Source organism: Pleuronectes platessa, chromosome 23, assembly GCF_947347685.1.
Source record: "Pleuronectes platessa chromosome 23, fPlePla1.1, whole genome shotgun sequence".
In the NCBI taxonomy this organism is placed as follows: Eukaryota; Metazoa; Chordata; class Actinopteri; order Pleuronectiformes; family Pleuronectidae; genus Pleuronectes; species Pleuronectes platessa.
In genome coordinates this window covers 6,008,612-6,025,110 of record NC_070648.1, presented here as the reverse complement: position 1 = coordinate 6,025,110, position 16,499 = coordinate 6,008,612, and the positions used below count along the sequence as shown (strand labels likewise).

The window sequence follows — 16,499 nt, the reverse complement described above, 5'->3', positions numbered from 1 at the left end:
CTGCTAACACTTTCCCATTTCTGTGCTTTTTGTCATTGTCGAATGTATTTTGTGAGTGTTTTGTACAAATGAACCAGAGCAAGTGTTACTTCGTTCAACAAAAGAATTAAATTGGGAAATAAAATAGCAAAGAGCAAAGGCATATATATTTAAACACTGTGCTTCCATTTGCTTTAACTATATATATCAATTAGTATTAAAATACAATGGGTAACTTTGATTTCAATTCTAAATCGTGCCTTTATTCAGGGATGGGCAGATACATGTATCTAAAAAATAATATTTTGGATTTGATAGATTTGATGAAAACCGATTCATATTTTGTAGCAGGATACTTTTGTCTTTTGTATTTTCGTAGAAGAAAAATTCAGTAAAATGTTAACCGTGAGGCGTCGTAAAAATGGAAAATTAAGCCTGCAGCCTCTGATTAATGTTTACTGATTAATTTGTTAGTTTGTTGAGATCAGGTTCAAGGTTCAGAAAAGTTATGATCCAGCACGAAGCGAGACGCAAAGAAGAAGAAGCTCAAGGTGAGAAATGTTTTGGTTGTCAGAATTTGCGCCAATTCTTAAAAGTTCCTCTGGGATTTTGTTTTTGTTTTAGTCTCAATCATATTTACAGTATTTTCCAGCTAAATATTAACCTGAATAACATAAGCAGTTCAAAAGTGAAAGTACACCTGCAGACCAAACCCTTTGTCCAAGGGGGTGATTTTCACTCTTTCAGGTCTACGTAGAAATTAGCTTGATTTAGTGACCTTGGATGTTTTTCTAAATCCGAACTTAGTCCTGATTTCTGTCTTTAAAGTCGATACCTGAACTTGCTTGAAGGATATTTCCATCTGGGATCACACCACTAAAATGGGTAGGCCTACATTTAATTTTGTTCTGATTGACCCACATTCACCTTTATTCTGTTCATATTCAAGCTGTGCTGTTTTAAACCAGATACTAAAGCGTGAAGGATCATATATCACGTGTGTCTCCTCTTCACTGAATTAATACTCCTTTCATTTGTCAGGTTTACACGTGATGACCCACGTGCACCTTTTGCTCCTTCTTTGCTCGTCTTTGTCAAGCGCTGCCTCTGGTAAACCGTTTGATTTATACTATTCCACATTTCACAATGTATTTACTCTCCATTCTGACCTTTTTATGCATGTGATCCCTTATTATTGTGGCAATATTCAGGCAATTATATTCAATTTTATATTTCCACTAAATCACACTTAACCTTATTTGCTGAGAGGAGCTGAATGGATCTTTAAACATGATTTATCATCAACCACTAGAATAGAAAAAGACAAAAAAATGTTAATCTTCCTGAAAGTACTTTCAAGATGACTTGGTCATTATCTTGACTAATAACATTTATTCTGTTGCAGCTTCAAAGAGCCTCGTGGTTTCGGTCAGGTCCTCTGTCTTAGAGCAGCTTGGTAGAGAAACCACACTACCATGCTGGCTCAATCCACCACAGAGTGCCGAGGCTCTGGAGGTACAGTGGTTCCGCAATGATCCCTTAAATACCCCGATCCTACTGTATTACAATAAAAAGATGTACGGGATCCAGGATGCTTCGTACGAGGGTCGAGCCTTGTTTGGCCTGAAGGACGCAGCATCCGGTGGGTTGGCAGCAGGAGACGTGAGCCTGAAGCTGTTAAATGTCGGGATTGAGGACGAGGGAGATTACACTTGTTACGTGAGCAGTGGTCAGCATTCTGACCGTGGAAGTGTCAGTCTCAATTTGACAGGTGAGTGACAGGGGAAAAAAAATAATTACAAAATATGGCTCAAACGTCAAATCTTCTTTATCTTCGTCCCACTGCTAGGAACAGGAACCACTCCGCACCTGTCAATGGTGTGGAACGAAGAAAACCTGGTGAATTTAAGCTGTGGATCTGAAGGCTGGTATCCGAGGCCGAAGCTGCAATGGGCCGACCACAAGCAGATTCTGACCCCAAAGAGTTTGGAGTACAGCAAAGTCTCTTCTGGTCTTGTGTCAGTCCACAGCTGGGTGCTGGTCCCAAGCTCCTCGGAGGTTTCCTGCTCAGTGGGTCTCTCTGACGTGGACATGAAGGAGGCAAGAGTGCGGCTGGAAATCCCTCCTCCACCTGACAAACAGGGTAGAGAAAATTGTCTGTCTCTTAATTTAAATAGAACATTAATAGAAGAATAATACTAATATGTCTTGTTTTTTATTTAGTGGTTCAATCTGCGCCTGGATTGGTGGCTGCATTGGTGATCTTCATTCTACTCTTCTTGGCCGCATTAGCTTTACTTGGATGGCCGTACATCAAAAAGAGAGGTACATGTTGTCAATTTCTTTAAATCACCTTTCAATCAATAAAAAGGAGATTTAAATGAATTATGTGAAGAAATTTATCAGCACAATCAAAGTCACTAATCATAGTGTTAAAGTGCTGTTCATGTGAGTATAAACTGATTCTGTGCTTTATCAGACATTTTGCAACATTCCCATTAATGATATTCTATAAAATGTCAGAATATAGCGGCAGTATGTCAGAGATTTCCCCACATCACATTTTGTCTGAAGCCAAATTTATTGAATGAACTTGAATCAAGAAAATCTTTGCAAATATTTTTACTTATTTTTCACCTAGTTTTCCAGAAGAAAGGCAAATCAGAGGGCAACCAAGCTGAGGGTAAGAAATACCTCACACATCACATGGAGCACATTACAGTATTAACTCAGTAGAGCAAATCAATTCATCAACCCAAGTTTCTCACTCTCAGAAGTCAGTCCCCTAAATATTCCAGATTTCTTTCATCAAGATCCAGGAATATTCACTTGGAAAACGTTGAAAATGTCACACAAAAAACCACCCAAGTTCACAACGTTAAAGAAAGTGAAAATAAATTCCAGATCTGCCCCTTTCTCTGGATCCACACCAAAGTGTAATGCACTCTTCCCTGATCCAGATCGCATCCTTCAACAAGTTTCGTGGAAATGCTTCAAGTAGTTTCTGTTCTCTAAAAATCTGAACTCAAGGGTTAATTTTTGTGTTTTATGTTTTCCAGAGAATATTAAGCTTTTACCAGAAGGTAAGAATTAACCCACTCTGTCATTGTTGTCATGACATGTATTGAATTGAAGTAGGAGCAGACTGTTGTCCTTACTTGCTTGAGTGTTGTGTCGAGTCCATGTTCACTGTGTGTGTATCTGTTCTCACCTACAGTTGAGAAGGCAGCTCTTGAAGAGGCTAAAAAGCATTACGGTAATCTAAACTTTTCAGAGAATCACACTGACCATATACATTATACATCAGCTTATTATGACTCTGTCTGATTCAAATCTAATCTATGTTTCAATTTTTCAGTAAATATTGAACTTGAGGATAAAGGAAATCCACACGTCACAATCAGAGCTGGTATCTTCAGAGACAAGCACCATCCTAATGTAACAGCCGTTACCTGTCTCACAGCGATAAGGGGAACCCCTGGCTTCACTTCAGGTCAACACTACTGGGAGGTTTCTTTGTGGCATCCTAATTTAGAGGTCAAACAGTCCTGGTGGGTGGGGGTAACGAAGGCAACTGACTTCCCTCTGCAGGGTGATGCTCCTTCTAGCACTTCAAATGGTTTCTGGTTCCTGTCGTCTTCCCCTGAGAGAGCAGACAGCTTTCAGCTAAACACAGAACCAAAGGTTTTACTGCCTGTTCGCTCAAGACCGAGAACAGTCGGTGTATATCTGAATTATGACAGCGGAGAGCTTTCCTTTTTTGATGTGGAAGATGAATCTGTCATTGGATCTGTCACTGCTAAGTTCCAAGGTGAAGTCTTTCCGTTTTTCAATCCTGGTAAATGTGACAGAGCAACTATGAAGATAATAAAGAAGAAAGAACCGGGTGAGTGTAATGACACAGGGAACAATGACAGTGCACAAGAGCCTGAATCTTAATATCTTCTGAATCTAAAATTGTCTATTATAATAATTATACAGCAACTGCAGGGAATCATGAAAAGCATAGAAGGGCGAATCATACCCTGTGCATGGTTACATATACTTCAATCTGGTTTTGCTAACTGGTAACAATGCCATTTCATCATTACAGCATTCAAACTACAGGATGATGAGTGATGGTTGATCTGAACAAGATGTAGATCGTGTCTCTGTAATCGTAGTAGTTACAAAATGTAATGCATTTCTACACTATATGATGTTATTTATAACAACCTTATAGTGACGCCATAATGATCATCATCATTCCCACTACATAATCATGAATTATTTTTCAATCAGATTTAGGTTTTGTTCATGATCCTGTAAAAGATATATAAGCTGCATATATATATATATATATATATAAGACTAGATTGTTTCTCTATTGTTTGCAAAGCTTTCTTGGAAGATTTGTGTAATAAATGTCAATATTTTTGTTGATCTTTGACCCATCAGCTCCTTAAGCTAATCATCTAAAGATAGACTCCCAAGTAATATTTACTCTACTTTTTAACTCATATAACATTAATAAACTACATGCCTGTATTTTAAAATTCTGCCCTGGAACTCGGTTTGAATAATGAAACGTGTGGAGAATAGATAAATTCAGGCTTAATGGATAGAAGCAACCTCCAAAGGGGGCGGAGTCATTCCAGCATTGTACGCAAAAGGTTGCAAAAATCGAACCTTCAGATAACATTCTTGATGTTTACCTGTTTCTTCTTCAGTGGTAGTTGTAGTTCAGACTTAAGAAAACTGCATGTTAGAATATTTTGTCACATAAACAGTTTTATAGTGTTTGCAAGAGATAAATGAGTAATTTGTTTAATTTAATTTAACAAAGTCTTTGTGTTGTGGGCTCCCGCGTTCTACAGCAATGAGGCTATGAAAAGTATTAGTTAGATATGAAGTAGTATTATTTGGACTAAATTAATGTATAATTATATAGTGTTTTTCATGTTTTATTTGATGTGTTCATATTTTTATACCGTTTGTCTTTTCATTGATTGAATTTTAAAACACTGCATGAAGTTTGTACTTTTTGGTACCGTCAGTTTTTTTCAATAAACTCAATGAATCTGAGATCTGGTTTCTTTTCGTTGTGTCCTCAGTGTAAAACTCACTCAACAGTCCCGTTTGAGAAAAACACAGTAATATGTCATACATTTCAAAAAGTACAGATACTTGTACTGCTGCTTGTATGTCTACTGCTCCCATCAGTGTCTCTGCAAACTGGTGCCTCCTGTTGGTCATATTTACGAACTGCGTCTATCAAAAGTGAAAGTAAAGCTGCAGACCAAACCCTTTTGTCCGAGGACGTGAGTTCTCACTTTTCCAGGTTTCACGTGGACATTAGCTCGATTTAGTGACCTTGGATTTATTTCTAAATCTGAACTGGGTCCTGATTTCTGTCTTTAAAGTCGATACCTGGACTTGCTTGAAGGATATTTCCATTTTGGATCACACCACTGCAATGGGTAGGCCTACATTTCATTTTGTTCTGATTGACCCACATTAACCTTTATTCTGTTCATATTCAAGCTGTGCTGTTTTAAACCAGATACTAAAGCGTGAAGGATCATATATCACGTGTGTCTCCTCACTGAATTAATACTCCTTTCATTTGTCAGGTTTATACATGATGACCCACGTGCACATGTTGCTGCTTCTTTGCTCGTCTTTGTCAAGCGCTGCCCCTGGTAAACCGTTTGATTTACAACTTTCCACTATTTCACAATGTATTTACTCTCCAGTCTGATCTTTTAATGCATGGGATCACTTAGTATTATGGCAATAACTTTTATATTTCCACTAAATCAAATTAAACCGTCTTTGCTGAGAGGAGCTGAATGCATCTTTCCTAAACATGATTTATCATCAACCACAAGCAGAGAAAAAGACTATAAATTAGTAAATTCCTGAAGCCACTAAATTACTGTTAAAGAATCGGGTAGTTTCAACATAACTGAATGAATTGTGAAACAAAAATGCTGTTGTACAGTTTAGTTACAAGTTATAACTATTATATTTTCTCTAAAATACAGAAGAAAAATACATTATCTTGACTAATAACATTTATTCTGTTGCAGCTTCAAAGAGCCTCGTGGTTTCGGTCAGGTCCTCTGTCTTAGAGCAGCTTGGTAGAGAAACCACACTACCATGCTGGCTCAATCCACCACAGAGTGCCGAGGCTCTGGAGGTACGCTGGTACCGCAATGACCGCTTCGATACCCCGATCATATTGTATCAGAATAGAAAGATGAGCGCGAACAAGGATGCTTCGTACGTGGACCGAGCCTCGTTTGGCCTGAAGGACGCAGCATCCGGTGGGCTGGCAGCAGGAGACGTGAGCATGAAGCTGCTAAATGTCGGGATTGAGGACGAGGGAGATTACATTTGTTACGTGAGCAGTGATCAGGGTTATGACCGTGGAAGTGTCAGTCTCAAGGTGACAGGTGAGTGACAGGGGAAAAAAATAACACAATTCTAAAAAATGTCTCCACCTTTACATCAAATCTTCATCTTCGTCCCACTTCTAGAAACAGGAAACACTCCGCTCCTGTCGATGGTGTGGGCAGAACAAAACCTGGTGAATTTGAGCTGTGGATCTGAAGGCTGGTATCCGAGGCCGAAGCTGCACTGGGCCGACCAGAAGCAGAATCTGACCCCAAAGAGTTTGGAGTACAGCAAAGTCTCTTCTGGTCTTGTGTCAGTCCACAGCTGGGTGCTGGTCCCAAGCTCCTCGGAGGTTTCCTGCTCAGTGGGTCTCTCTGACGTGGACATGAAGGAGGCAAGAGTGCGGCTGGAAATCCCTCCTCCACCTGCCAAACAGGGTAGAGAAAATTGTCTGTCTCTTAATTTAAATAGAACATTAATAGAAGAATAATACTAATATGTCTTGTTTTTTATTTAGTGGTTCAATCTGCGCCTGGATTGGTGGCTGCATTGGTGATCTTCATTCTACTCTTCTTGGCCGCATTAGCTTTACTTGGATGGCCGTACATCAAAAAGAGAGGTACATGTTGTCAATTTCTTTAAATCACCTTTCAATCAATAAAAAGGAGATTTAAATGAATTATGTGAAGAAATTTATCAGCACAATCAAAGTCACTAATCATAGTGTTAAAGTGCTGTTCATGTGAGTATAAACTGATTCTGTGCTTTATCAGACATTTTGCAACATTCCCATTAATGATATTCTATAAAATGTCAGAATATAGCGGCAGTATGTCAGAGATTTCCCCACATCACATTTTGTCTGAAGCCAAATTTATTGAATGAACTTGAATCAAGAAAATCTTTGCAAATATTTTTACTTATTTTTCACCTAGTTTTCCAGAAGAAAGGCAAATCAGAGGGCAACCAAGCTGAGGGTAAGAAACACCTCACACATCACATGGAGCACATTTCAGTATTAACTCAGTAGAGCAAATCAATTCATCAACCCAAGTTTCTCACTCTCAGAGGTCAGTCCCCTAAATATTCCAGATTTCTTTCATCAAGATCCAGGAATAATTCACTTGGAAAATGTTGAAAATGTCACACAAAAAACCACCCAAGTTCACAACGTTAAAGAAAGTGAAAATAAATTCCAGATCTGCCCCTTTCTCTGGATCCACACCAAAGTGTAATGCACTCTTCCCTGATCCAGATCGCATCCTTCAACAAGTTTCGTGGAAATGCTTCAAGTAGTTTCTGTTCTCTAAAAATCTGAACTCAAGGGTTAATTTTTGTGTTTTGTGTTTCCAGAGAATATGAAGCTTTTACAAGAAGGTAAGAAGTAACCCACTCTGTCATTGTTGTCATGTCATGTATTGAATTGAAATAGGAGCAGACTGTTATCCTTACTTGCTTGAGTGTTGTGTCGAGTCCATGTTCACTGTGTGTGTATCTGTTCTCACCTACAGTTGAGAAGGCAGCTCTTGAAGAGGCTAAAAAGCATTACGGTAATCTAAACTTTTCAGAGAATCACACTGACCATAAACATTATACATCAGCTTATTATGACTCTGCCTGATTCAAATCTAATCTATGTTTACATTTTTCAGTAAATATTGAACTTGAGGATAAAGGAAATCCATACATCACAATCAAAGCTGGTATCTTCAGAGACAAAAAGCATCCTGATGTAACAGCAGTTACCTGTCTCACAGCGATAAGGGGAACCCCTGGCTTCACTTCAGGTCAACACTACTGGGAGGTTTCTTTGGAGAATCCTGGAGTAAAGGTTAAACAGTCCTGGTGGGTGGGGGTAACGAAGGCAACTGACTTCCCTCTGCAGGGTGATGCTCCTTCTAGCACTTCAAATGGTTTCTGGTTCCTGTCGTCTTCCCCTGAGAGAGCAGACAGCTTTCAGCTAAACACAGAACCAAAGGTTTTACTGCCTGTTCGCTCAAGACCGACAAGAGTCGGTGTATATCTGAATTATGACGGCGGAGAACTTTCCTTTTATAATGTGGAAGATGAATCTGTCATTGGATCTGTCACTGCTAAGTTCCAGGGTGAAGTCTTTCCGTTTTTCAATCCTGGTAAAGGTGACACAGGAACTATGAAGATATTAAAGAAGATAGAACAGGGTGCGTGTAATGACACAGGGAACGATGAAAGGGCACAAGAGCCTGAATCTTAATATCTTCTGAATCTAATATAATAATTATATATAACCGCAAGTAATCTCGAAAAGCATCGAGGGGCAAATATATATAATATATGGGACATCATCTGAAGAAGGATACTTGTCTCATCAATACAAGCTTTAGATTGTTTCTCTATTGTTTGCAAAGCTTTCTTGGAAAATGTGTGTAATAAATGTCAATATTTTTATCAGCTCCTAAAGCTAATCACCTGGACATACACTCCCAAGTCCTATTTCTACAAAGTTTGGTGAAAATCCTTCCATGAATTGTTGAGTTATTTTGTACATACACACACACACCAGAGAAAACAACACCCTGCTTTCTGCTGACTCAAGGTTTAAGGTAACCTTCAGATAACGTTCTTGATGTTTATCCGTTTCATATTTAGTGGTAGTTGTAGTTCTGACTTAAAAAAATTGCATGTGTAAATGTTTTTTTACTGTTTTATAGTGTTTAAAAAAAAAAAAAAGTAATTTGTTAATTTAATTTAGCAAAGTTTTGTGTGCTCTGCATGTTATACAGTAATGTAGCTATTAAAAGTATTAGTTTGATATGTAGTATTATTCTGACTGAAATAATGAATAATTATATTGTGTGTTTGATGTTATATTTGATGTGTTCGTCTTTTTATGCCGTCCATTTCATTAAGTTAGTACTTTTCATTACTGTCAGCTTTTTCAATAAACTCAATGAATCTGAGATCCAGTATCTTTTTGTTGTTTCACTCTTTGTTGAATCCTCACTTTACAGTCCAGTTTAAGAAAACACAGCAAAATGTCATACACTTTAATAAGTACAGATAGTATTTACAGTATGTACACCATAACACAATACTAACTTTGTCATCACTACTGTATACTTTTTCATAGATTAAGAAGTATTTACATGATGAATGCGACCATGTGTTGATTTAGAAATAAAATTTGTTTGGATATTCTTCTCATATATCGCAATAAATTCAAGTAGGCGTGCCTCGATACATACTAGTCTGACGATGATCATGATAAGAGGTATGCAAGAACGGATACACAGACCAGTGCATCATAGTCCAAGACTTTTAAGGAATACTTCTTTAAAACACTTGTCTGTTGGGTGTTGCGGGTCGATATCAAACAAACTGTACAAGTTCATACACGTCTCAGTCCCGGAGACGTAGTTTTTCTGTGTTTTTTTTTTTAACCATCGGAACCATTGGTGTCTTCCTCCAAAGCTTTAAAAGTCATGTTTGGTCATCAGCGTTCTGTGGAGGAAAATGTGGGACAGAAGCTTGTCTGTTGTGGCGTGTCCCGGTGGTCTAGGGGTCTAAAGCGCACACCTGATCACTGCAGACACCTTCTCTCCTTTATATCTCATAAGAGCCACCACTCCACTGTCAACTAGCTAGTAAAAATGACATAAAAAACAGATCTTAAAAAAAAAAATGCATTCACTGTGTCTGAACTCATATTCACACTTACAAGAACATCTTGTCCAACCACTTAAAAATACATCTCGGAAACAGACACTGGGGATCCCAACACTGAGCACGAACGATCCCTAACTGAAGCGACAGCATCCGTTTCTTAGCTTAGTCACTTTTATTACACTTCTCCCTTATGACCAGGGTGATGAGACGGGGAAAGCTGCTCTCCAACACAGCCAAGAGTTTATATCTTCATGTGATTGCTGGTGGTTTATACAGTATGGTACGTGTCCCTCTGCCACATCTTTTTTTTTTAAATAGTTTTTTTATCTAGCAAACTGCGGCGGCGCTTTCCCTCCTCCCCTGCTTCTTCAGCAGCTGGATGCGGTTGTGGACGTAAAACTTGATTGCCCTCCAGTCTCGCTGGTTGCTCACCAGCAGAGGACAGAGTTCGAGGCAGCGCTCACAGTCTGCCTTCGCTGGGACGCGCAGCTCCATGAGGTTTCGCTTCAGGTGAGTCTCCACTGCTACACGCTCTGCCTCCGACCAGGGACGCTTCAGCACACCACGCTTGCCTGTGAGAAAGACGGGGTGTTTCAGAAAGTAAACAAATTAAGTTCAACTGAGGATTCCCAGTAATTCAGAATGTTAAAGACGGATGGTTACCTGATTTGGGGGGAATACTTCGCCTCTTATGGACGTTGGCTATCGACTGGCTAACTGGAGAAGGAATGGGCGCCCTCTTCTTCCGCGGCGGTCGACCGGGGCCTTTCTTCTTCACCGTTACCTCAACCTTCTCCTTCACCTCCTCTTTCTCTTCTTCTGCCTCAGATTCCTCTGAAAAGGAGTCGGCTGAGTTCCCAGACATCACTGTAGGACAGAGATAACCCACAAGGTGGTTAACTCGGATCAAATCAAATAACATGGTACAATAATTCCGTGGGATCAACTACAAAACGTCTAGTGTTGTGTAGCAACACAGATAGCTTTAGTTGACTTTGTACATGTTTTGAAACGTCTACTTTCTGCTGCAAGAAAGACTTCTCACAACGAACTCTGAAAAAGAAAACAAGTATACACCTATTATCAACGTCTTTTCCCAGAAAAAAAAACATTATTAAGCATTACTGGTCACTAACCATTACTCCAAACAGATTTCAAAGTTCAATCTTACCAAAGGTTCTCAGAAGCAAAACCTGAAATGAATTGCATACCTGCTGATGGGCTCAAATACATACGTGTGTGTGTGTGTGTGTGTGTGTGTTTGTGTGTTTGTGTGTTTGTGTGTTTGTGTGTTTACCATCCAACTCAAGGCAGATGTGCTGCAGACTCATCCCTCTGAAAAGAACACCTTCCCTCTCTCCATAAAGAACAACACGACCCACCCGGCCCATAAGAGACGGATCACGAATGATAGCGGAGCAGTTCTGGGTCACGTGGTACTCTCTCTCCAGGAAGTCCTCCAGGCGTTTGGTTGCTCCAGCCTGGCCCTCACCCTCCTCCAACAGTAGCAGCTGGGTAAGGATAGCTACCTGCCGTCGTGCTCTTGTTGCTGTCAGCGCACCGGGGTTCTTGGCCCCGCTGGCTCGAGCCAGGTTCCTCAGGAGGTCCGTGCCCCGGAGAGGGGTGGCAGGAGAGTGGTACGGCCGGGAGAAGACGTAGGGGCTCTCTGGGTCCACACCAACATTGGGGCTGGTTTGAAGCAGCAGGTCCAGGCAGGACTCACAGTGTGGCGGGAGAATAAGCGGCTGGACGCGACCGCGCTTGCCTAAAACGCCGGCCCGCGGGAGTAGAGAGAGGACATGGCGTTCAAAGGGGGACAAGAGGGCTTCCGTGCCGGAGGGGGGGCTGGTGATGGTGCTGGCCTGTGGGGTGACGCGGCTGCGGTAGTCCTGTATGGTGAGTTTAGCCACCTCACATTCGCGGTGGCGGTTGTAGAGGATGAGCAGGGACAGGCTGGAATGGCAGAGCAGGCGCCAGGCCTCGGCGGAGTGAGGAGAGCGGGTTAAAGAAAGGAAGGAGGTGTGCTGCTGGCGGCGGAGGTAGAGGACCAGACAAGAGAGGGAGGAGAGCAGCGGAGACATGTGATGTCTTTGTGTGCTGAAAAACAGAGAGCAAGAAACAGCCGTTAGATTAATGATGCACAATCCAGCAACTAATGTACAATGGTATCTAGTATCATAGAAAACCAAACCTTGTAATTTCTCCATTCTTCTCTTCTGCCGGTTCATCTTCACCTTCTGCACTCAGCTCCAGTTCTTCCTCTGGATCTATGTCCGGCTCTGGAGTGGGAGGTGGAACCAGCTCCTCTTGACTTCTCAAGCTCTCCACCTCCACCTTCTGCTGCTCCTCCTGCTTTTCTTTCTTCATTCTCCGACCCCTCCTGGGAGTCGGCGGAGGAGGCGGCGGCGATGGACTCTTAACCCTGGTCACCATGGGGGGTGCAGCGCGTTTTGCTGCAGGTGCTGAGCAGCTTGACCCCTTTTTGGCGGCTGTGGGCTGACCCGAGGGAGGCGGGGTGAGCGAGAGGGAGAAGGAGACGGCGCCTGTGCTCGAGCGAGTAGCTGGCGTTTCCCTCTCCCTGGAGAAGAGAGAGGGCGGCGCAGGGTTCGAGCCCGAAGGCTGAGGGACAGCAAAGGAATGACTGTGAGTAGCAGAGGTGGAGGACGACGAGGGTTGAGGGTGTGAGGCGCTGCCGTTTGAAGAGCTGTGAAGGTGGGCCAGCTCCATGGCCGTTCTGACCTCCGGCTGGTTGGCATGGTGTTTCTCCAGATGGCGTGCTAATGAGCGATAGTGGCGCCCGCAGTACGGGCAGTGCTGCCGCCGGCTCACTGTGGCACCGCTGGAGCTGCCAATGTTAATGTTGATGTTATTGTTGATGTTGGTGGTCGGGGGAGCCAGGGTGCTGGCTGGTGACTGGGACTGGGATCTGACTGGGGGTGTGACAGGTGCTGGGCGGGAAAAGGAGGAGCACGGGCGCCCAGGTCCTCTGGAGGAGGTGGGTGAGTCCTTCTTCTTTGACTCGACAGCATCTGGCAGCTTGCGCTTCTTGCGGCGGCGCAGCATTCTGCCCCGTATTTCTTCGATTTCCTCTTCTTCATCGTCATCGTCATCATCGTCGTCTTCCTCCTCTTCGTCCTCCTCGCGATCTGAGTCGCTGGGTTCAGAGTGGGTGAGTGGGGAGGATGAGGGTGATAATGACCAGGAGGGGGTAAGGTAATCGGAAACAGAGAGGGACAGTGGGTGGGGGCCAGCCTCATCCTCCTGGTGAGAGACAGATTTCAAATTGTCAACAGGGTCTGCACTTATTCACAATGTCCTTGAAAAACCAATATGGGTTATACACTTTCTCACTTCCCTATTGAGTCACAACCCGTTGGCTCCTTATAAAATCAAGACTGGTCACAAACACATAGTTTGAGGATTAACAAGCACTATTTCTATGAAGATTTTTGGACTGTGTATTGAGGGACCAGCTCAAAATTAACCTCAGTCCCAATAGTCATGGCATAGGTGGGTGAAGTGTCCACAATACACTTTTGGAGTTTCACTTTTAAAGGTGTTTTTATTAGTTTTTGGACAATAATCAGGTCTGTGCCACAGGCCAGTTATGTTGGTTTTGACCTTGTTCATTGGATTTGTTGACAATAAGACCATAACCAGACTTGTTATTTATAATGTCCTTATGTGTAGTGGCTCACCATTGCATTCTCTCCCCAGTCGGTCAGGCTGTAGTCCACTGTGATCTCCTCCCCCTTGGCGATGTCGCGGATCGCAATGACGACCAACCGCACCTGCGTCCCACAGTGGACCTCTCGGATGCGGCAGTTGGGCGGCGGATGGAAGAGCACGGGCCCCCGAACCCCACTCGCCCCTTCTTCTCCCAACTCTGGCACACTGAAATATATAACCTGATGTTAGTAATATGGATCTTCTATGAAAAAAAACAAAAAAAACAAACAAGGCACAGCGGATCACAGCAACCATGGCTGGTGAGGGGGGTCTCCTTACCAAAGCTGAGCGGGATCAGGTAGGTAGTAGGGGCTGCCAGGTGGAGGGAGGCGGTCCTCTGCCCCCTCTGGGTACTGGCCCTCACCTGAGACGGAGAAGACTGTTTCTATCCATCACATCATAACAGCTTCAGCAACAACAAGCCTTATGTTAGAAAGATAACAGGTGTTTCCTTACAACAATACACTGATGACTACAACACAATACTTGTTTTTTATAAGCAGGAGAATGGAGGAAAACACCAACAGCATGTGGCAAAATGAGTGTGTGTGTGTGTGTGTGTTTCTGTATATACCAGGGCTGTAGCTGTGTTCTGACATGCTCTCCTCCTCCTCATCTTCTGTTACATACGCTCGGTCGCACACCTTCACAGGTGTCCCCTTCCTTTTTCTCCCACACACGCGGCTGTAAAAACAAAACCAGGGCTTCGTTCAGCATAATCACACGTTCAGACAAAGCGACAAAGACTCTGGTGCTTGAGGCGTCTGGAAAAGGGCAAAGGAAATGAGCGGAGCATGCGATGCCTGGTGGGAAGAGATGACAGTAAGGCTGTGAACTACATGTGATGATAGCAGCAGTGGCGTTTACTCAAGGGAACATTTTACATGCTTTTGATTTGGGAAACAATGAAAACACAGCCGTTCAGAAACTTGGATTTTTTTCCACAACCTTCATGTTGGTTTTGCTGTCGGGTGTATTGGAATGGCGAGTGTCTAAAAGATATGATGTTACTGCACATACATGCTTTTCATCCTGGCTTCAATTCAGACTTTGTTCCAATATCTATACATCTTCTGTGTTCAGTGTGTGAATGTCATAAATACTAAATTACGCACGTTTACCCAAATTTTGCCGATTATACTTGTTGATAGCCAGAAGAAACATTTTTAGATAGTTCATATTCATGCGAACAGTCCTTAACCCAACAAGTTTGAGCTGAAACTATAGTCAATCAGCAAAAACATTATCACAAACTATTGTGATAATTGATAGTTTCAGACATTGTTTAAAGTAAAAAAATATATGTAGTTTCCAATGGAGATTTCCTTACGTTTGTGGATTTATGCTAAAACAGTTGAAGATGACCTTTGCAAAGCCGCCATTGCCATTTATGACAATTTCTAACATGTCATAGATGAAGTGGGGAGGAATCATTGAAAACAGGATCAGCAGATTTATCAGTAATGGGAATTAGCTGCAGCCATAATTCAATTTACTGAGATCACACAAGATCAAACGGCAGCAAAATCTCCCAATGAAAATACCTGTACGTCGGGAATGTTGAATTTTCAATGTCTATTCCTATTTTAGTCTAGTTTTAATTATTGTAACCTTTTCCAGTATAAAATTCTACTTTGGGCCAAGATCTGGTAGAAGGATTATCTTTGGGATTAATATATATATATATATATATATAGATCTTATCCCTCTAAGCAGCTGTACATCAGTCCCTAAACTAGCAGATCATAATGGAGGGACTAATATTCTTCTGTAAACAGCAGCTGAGTCTCAGGTATTATTATGATTTCATTAATAATAATATTGGACATTGCCCCACCCCTTTGTTCGATCACGTCAGCCTGTACAGATGCATTGTCAGACGGCTGATCGCCTCCACAAGCTGTGTTCGAGTCCAGTGACACTTTAATCGGAAACATTCTGGTCGTGGTCAGCAACTTTGTTTACTCGAAGCCCAAACAAGCCACGAGTGGCGACGTGCAGCGGCTGATCACAGTCCGAGCGGAGAGCGTGAACACACGGACTCTGCTCGACGACACGTTCCCATGCATGTGCAGCTGAACACGGCCGACACACGACAACACACCCGATGATCAGCCAGGTTTCCCCCGATGATCCCTGCTGGGTGCATGCTAACGGCGATGCTAAACAAGCGCTAGCCCCGTTAGCTTCTAGCAGCTAGCCTCGGTCAAAACATCATGAACCGAGAGGCTGGAGATGAGCGAGGCGGGGAGGAGGCGCGACCTCCCGGGACATAGCAGCTGCCACCGGGTGGAAAGGCAGCCAAGCTCGCTCCCCTTGCTCCCTTTTCTCCGGTATAACCAAAGGAGACACGCACGCGAAATAAAGGCTCCTAACGTGAACTGAAACAGACGCGCACGCTTGCGGCGGCGCGTGCGTCCCTGGTGTTGGAACTGCCACATTTCCCCGGTGGAAAAACGAGCCCGCGCGGCGGCGAACCGGCGGCCCGACGCTCTCACTCACCCCCGCGGCGGCGGCGGCTTGCTCCCATCCCCGTCGCTGTCGAGGGTCGGCGGCTCCCGGTAGTCGAAAGGCGAGCGTACAGTCTCCGCCATTAGGACTCCCTTCGCTACCTCTCGCGCTCCGGTAGATGGCTCAACGCGCATGTGCACAACATCCCTCTGGGGCTCTAATGGTAAAATGGGGTGCACCCACCTCTGAGGAGAATAAAGAGAAACCACAACACAATGCAACACACATTTAATACATGGACAATATTATCATCAGCA

At 42.9% G+C, this 16,499-nt stretch overlaps 3 protein-coding genes across 3 annotated transcripts; 2 read left to right on the top strand and 1 right to left on the bottom strand.

Moving 5' to 3' along the window:
- The first annotated feature begins 1,031 nt into the window (after positions 1 to 1,031).
- LOC128430119 (butyrophilin subfamily 1 member A1) lies at positions 1,032 to 5,043 on the top strand. Its single transcript, XM_053416084.1, has 8 exons — positions 1,032 to 1,089; positions 1,385 to 1,750; positions 1,829 to 2,122; positions 2,203 to 2,310; positions 2,621 to 2,662; positions 3,039 to 3,062; positions 3,197 to 3,235; positions 3,338 to 5,043. The coding sequence occupies exons 1-8, from the start codon at positions 1,032 to 1,034 to the stop codon at positions 3,916 to 3,918; spliced, it is 1,512 nt and encodes a 503-aa protein (XP_053272059.1). The 3' UTR covers positions 3,919 to 5,043.
- Positions 5,044 to 5,214: 171 nt separating this feature from the next.
- LOC128430118 (butyrophilin subfamily 1 member A1) lies at positions 5,215 to 9,296 on the top strand. Its single transcript, XM_053416083.1, has 9 exons — positions 5,215 to 5,438; positions 5,592 to 5,660; positions 6,051 to 6,416; positions 6,501 to 6,794; positions 6,875 to 6,976; positions 7,293 to 7,334; positions 7,711 to 7,734; positions 7,869 to 7,907; positions 8,010 to 9,296. Exons 1-9 carry the CDS (start codon positions 5,435 to 5,437, stop codon positions 8,588 to 8,590), a joined length of 1,521 nt encoding a protein of 506 aa, XP_053272058.1. The 5' UTR covers positions 5,215 to 5,434; the 3' UTR covers positions 8,591 to 9,296.
- Positions 9,297 to 9,369: 73 nt separating this feature from the next.
- Positions 9,370 to 16,340, bottom strand: LOC128430117 (uncharacterized). The gene is made up of 8 exons (XM_053416082.1): positions 16,234 to 16,340; positions 14,306 to 14,415; positions 14,011 to 14,095; positions 13,701 to 13,896; positions 12,194 to 13,263; positions 11,300 to 12,099; positions 10,666 to 10,869; positions 9,370 to 10,574 (listed from the first exon to the last, which is right to left on the bottom strand). The coding sequence occupies exons 1-8, from the start codon at positions 16,323 to 16,325 to the stop codon at positions 10,330 to 10,332; spliced, it is 2,802 nt and encodes a 933-aa protein (XP_053272057.1). The 5' UTR covers positions 16,326 to 16,340; the 3' UTR covers positions 9,370 to 10,329.
- Positions 16,341 to 16,499: the final 159 nt, after the last annotated feature.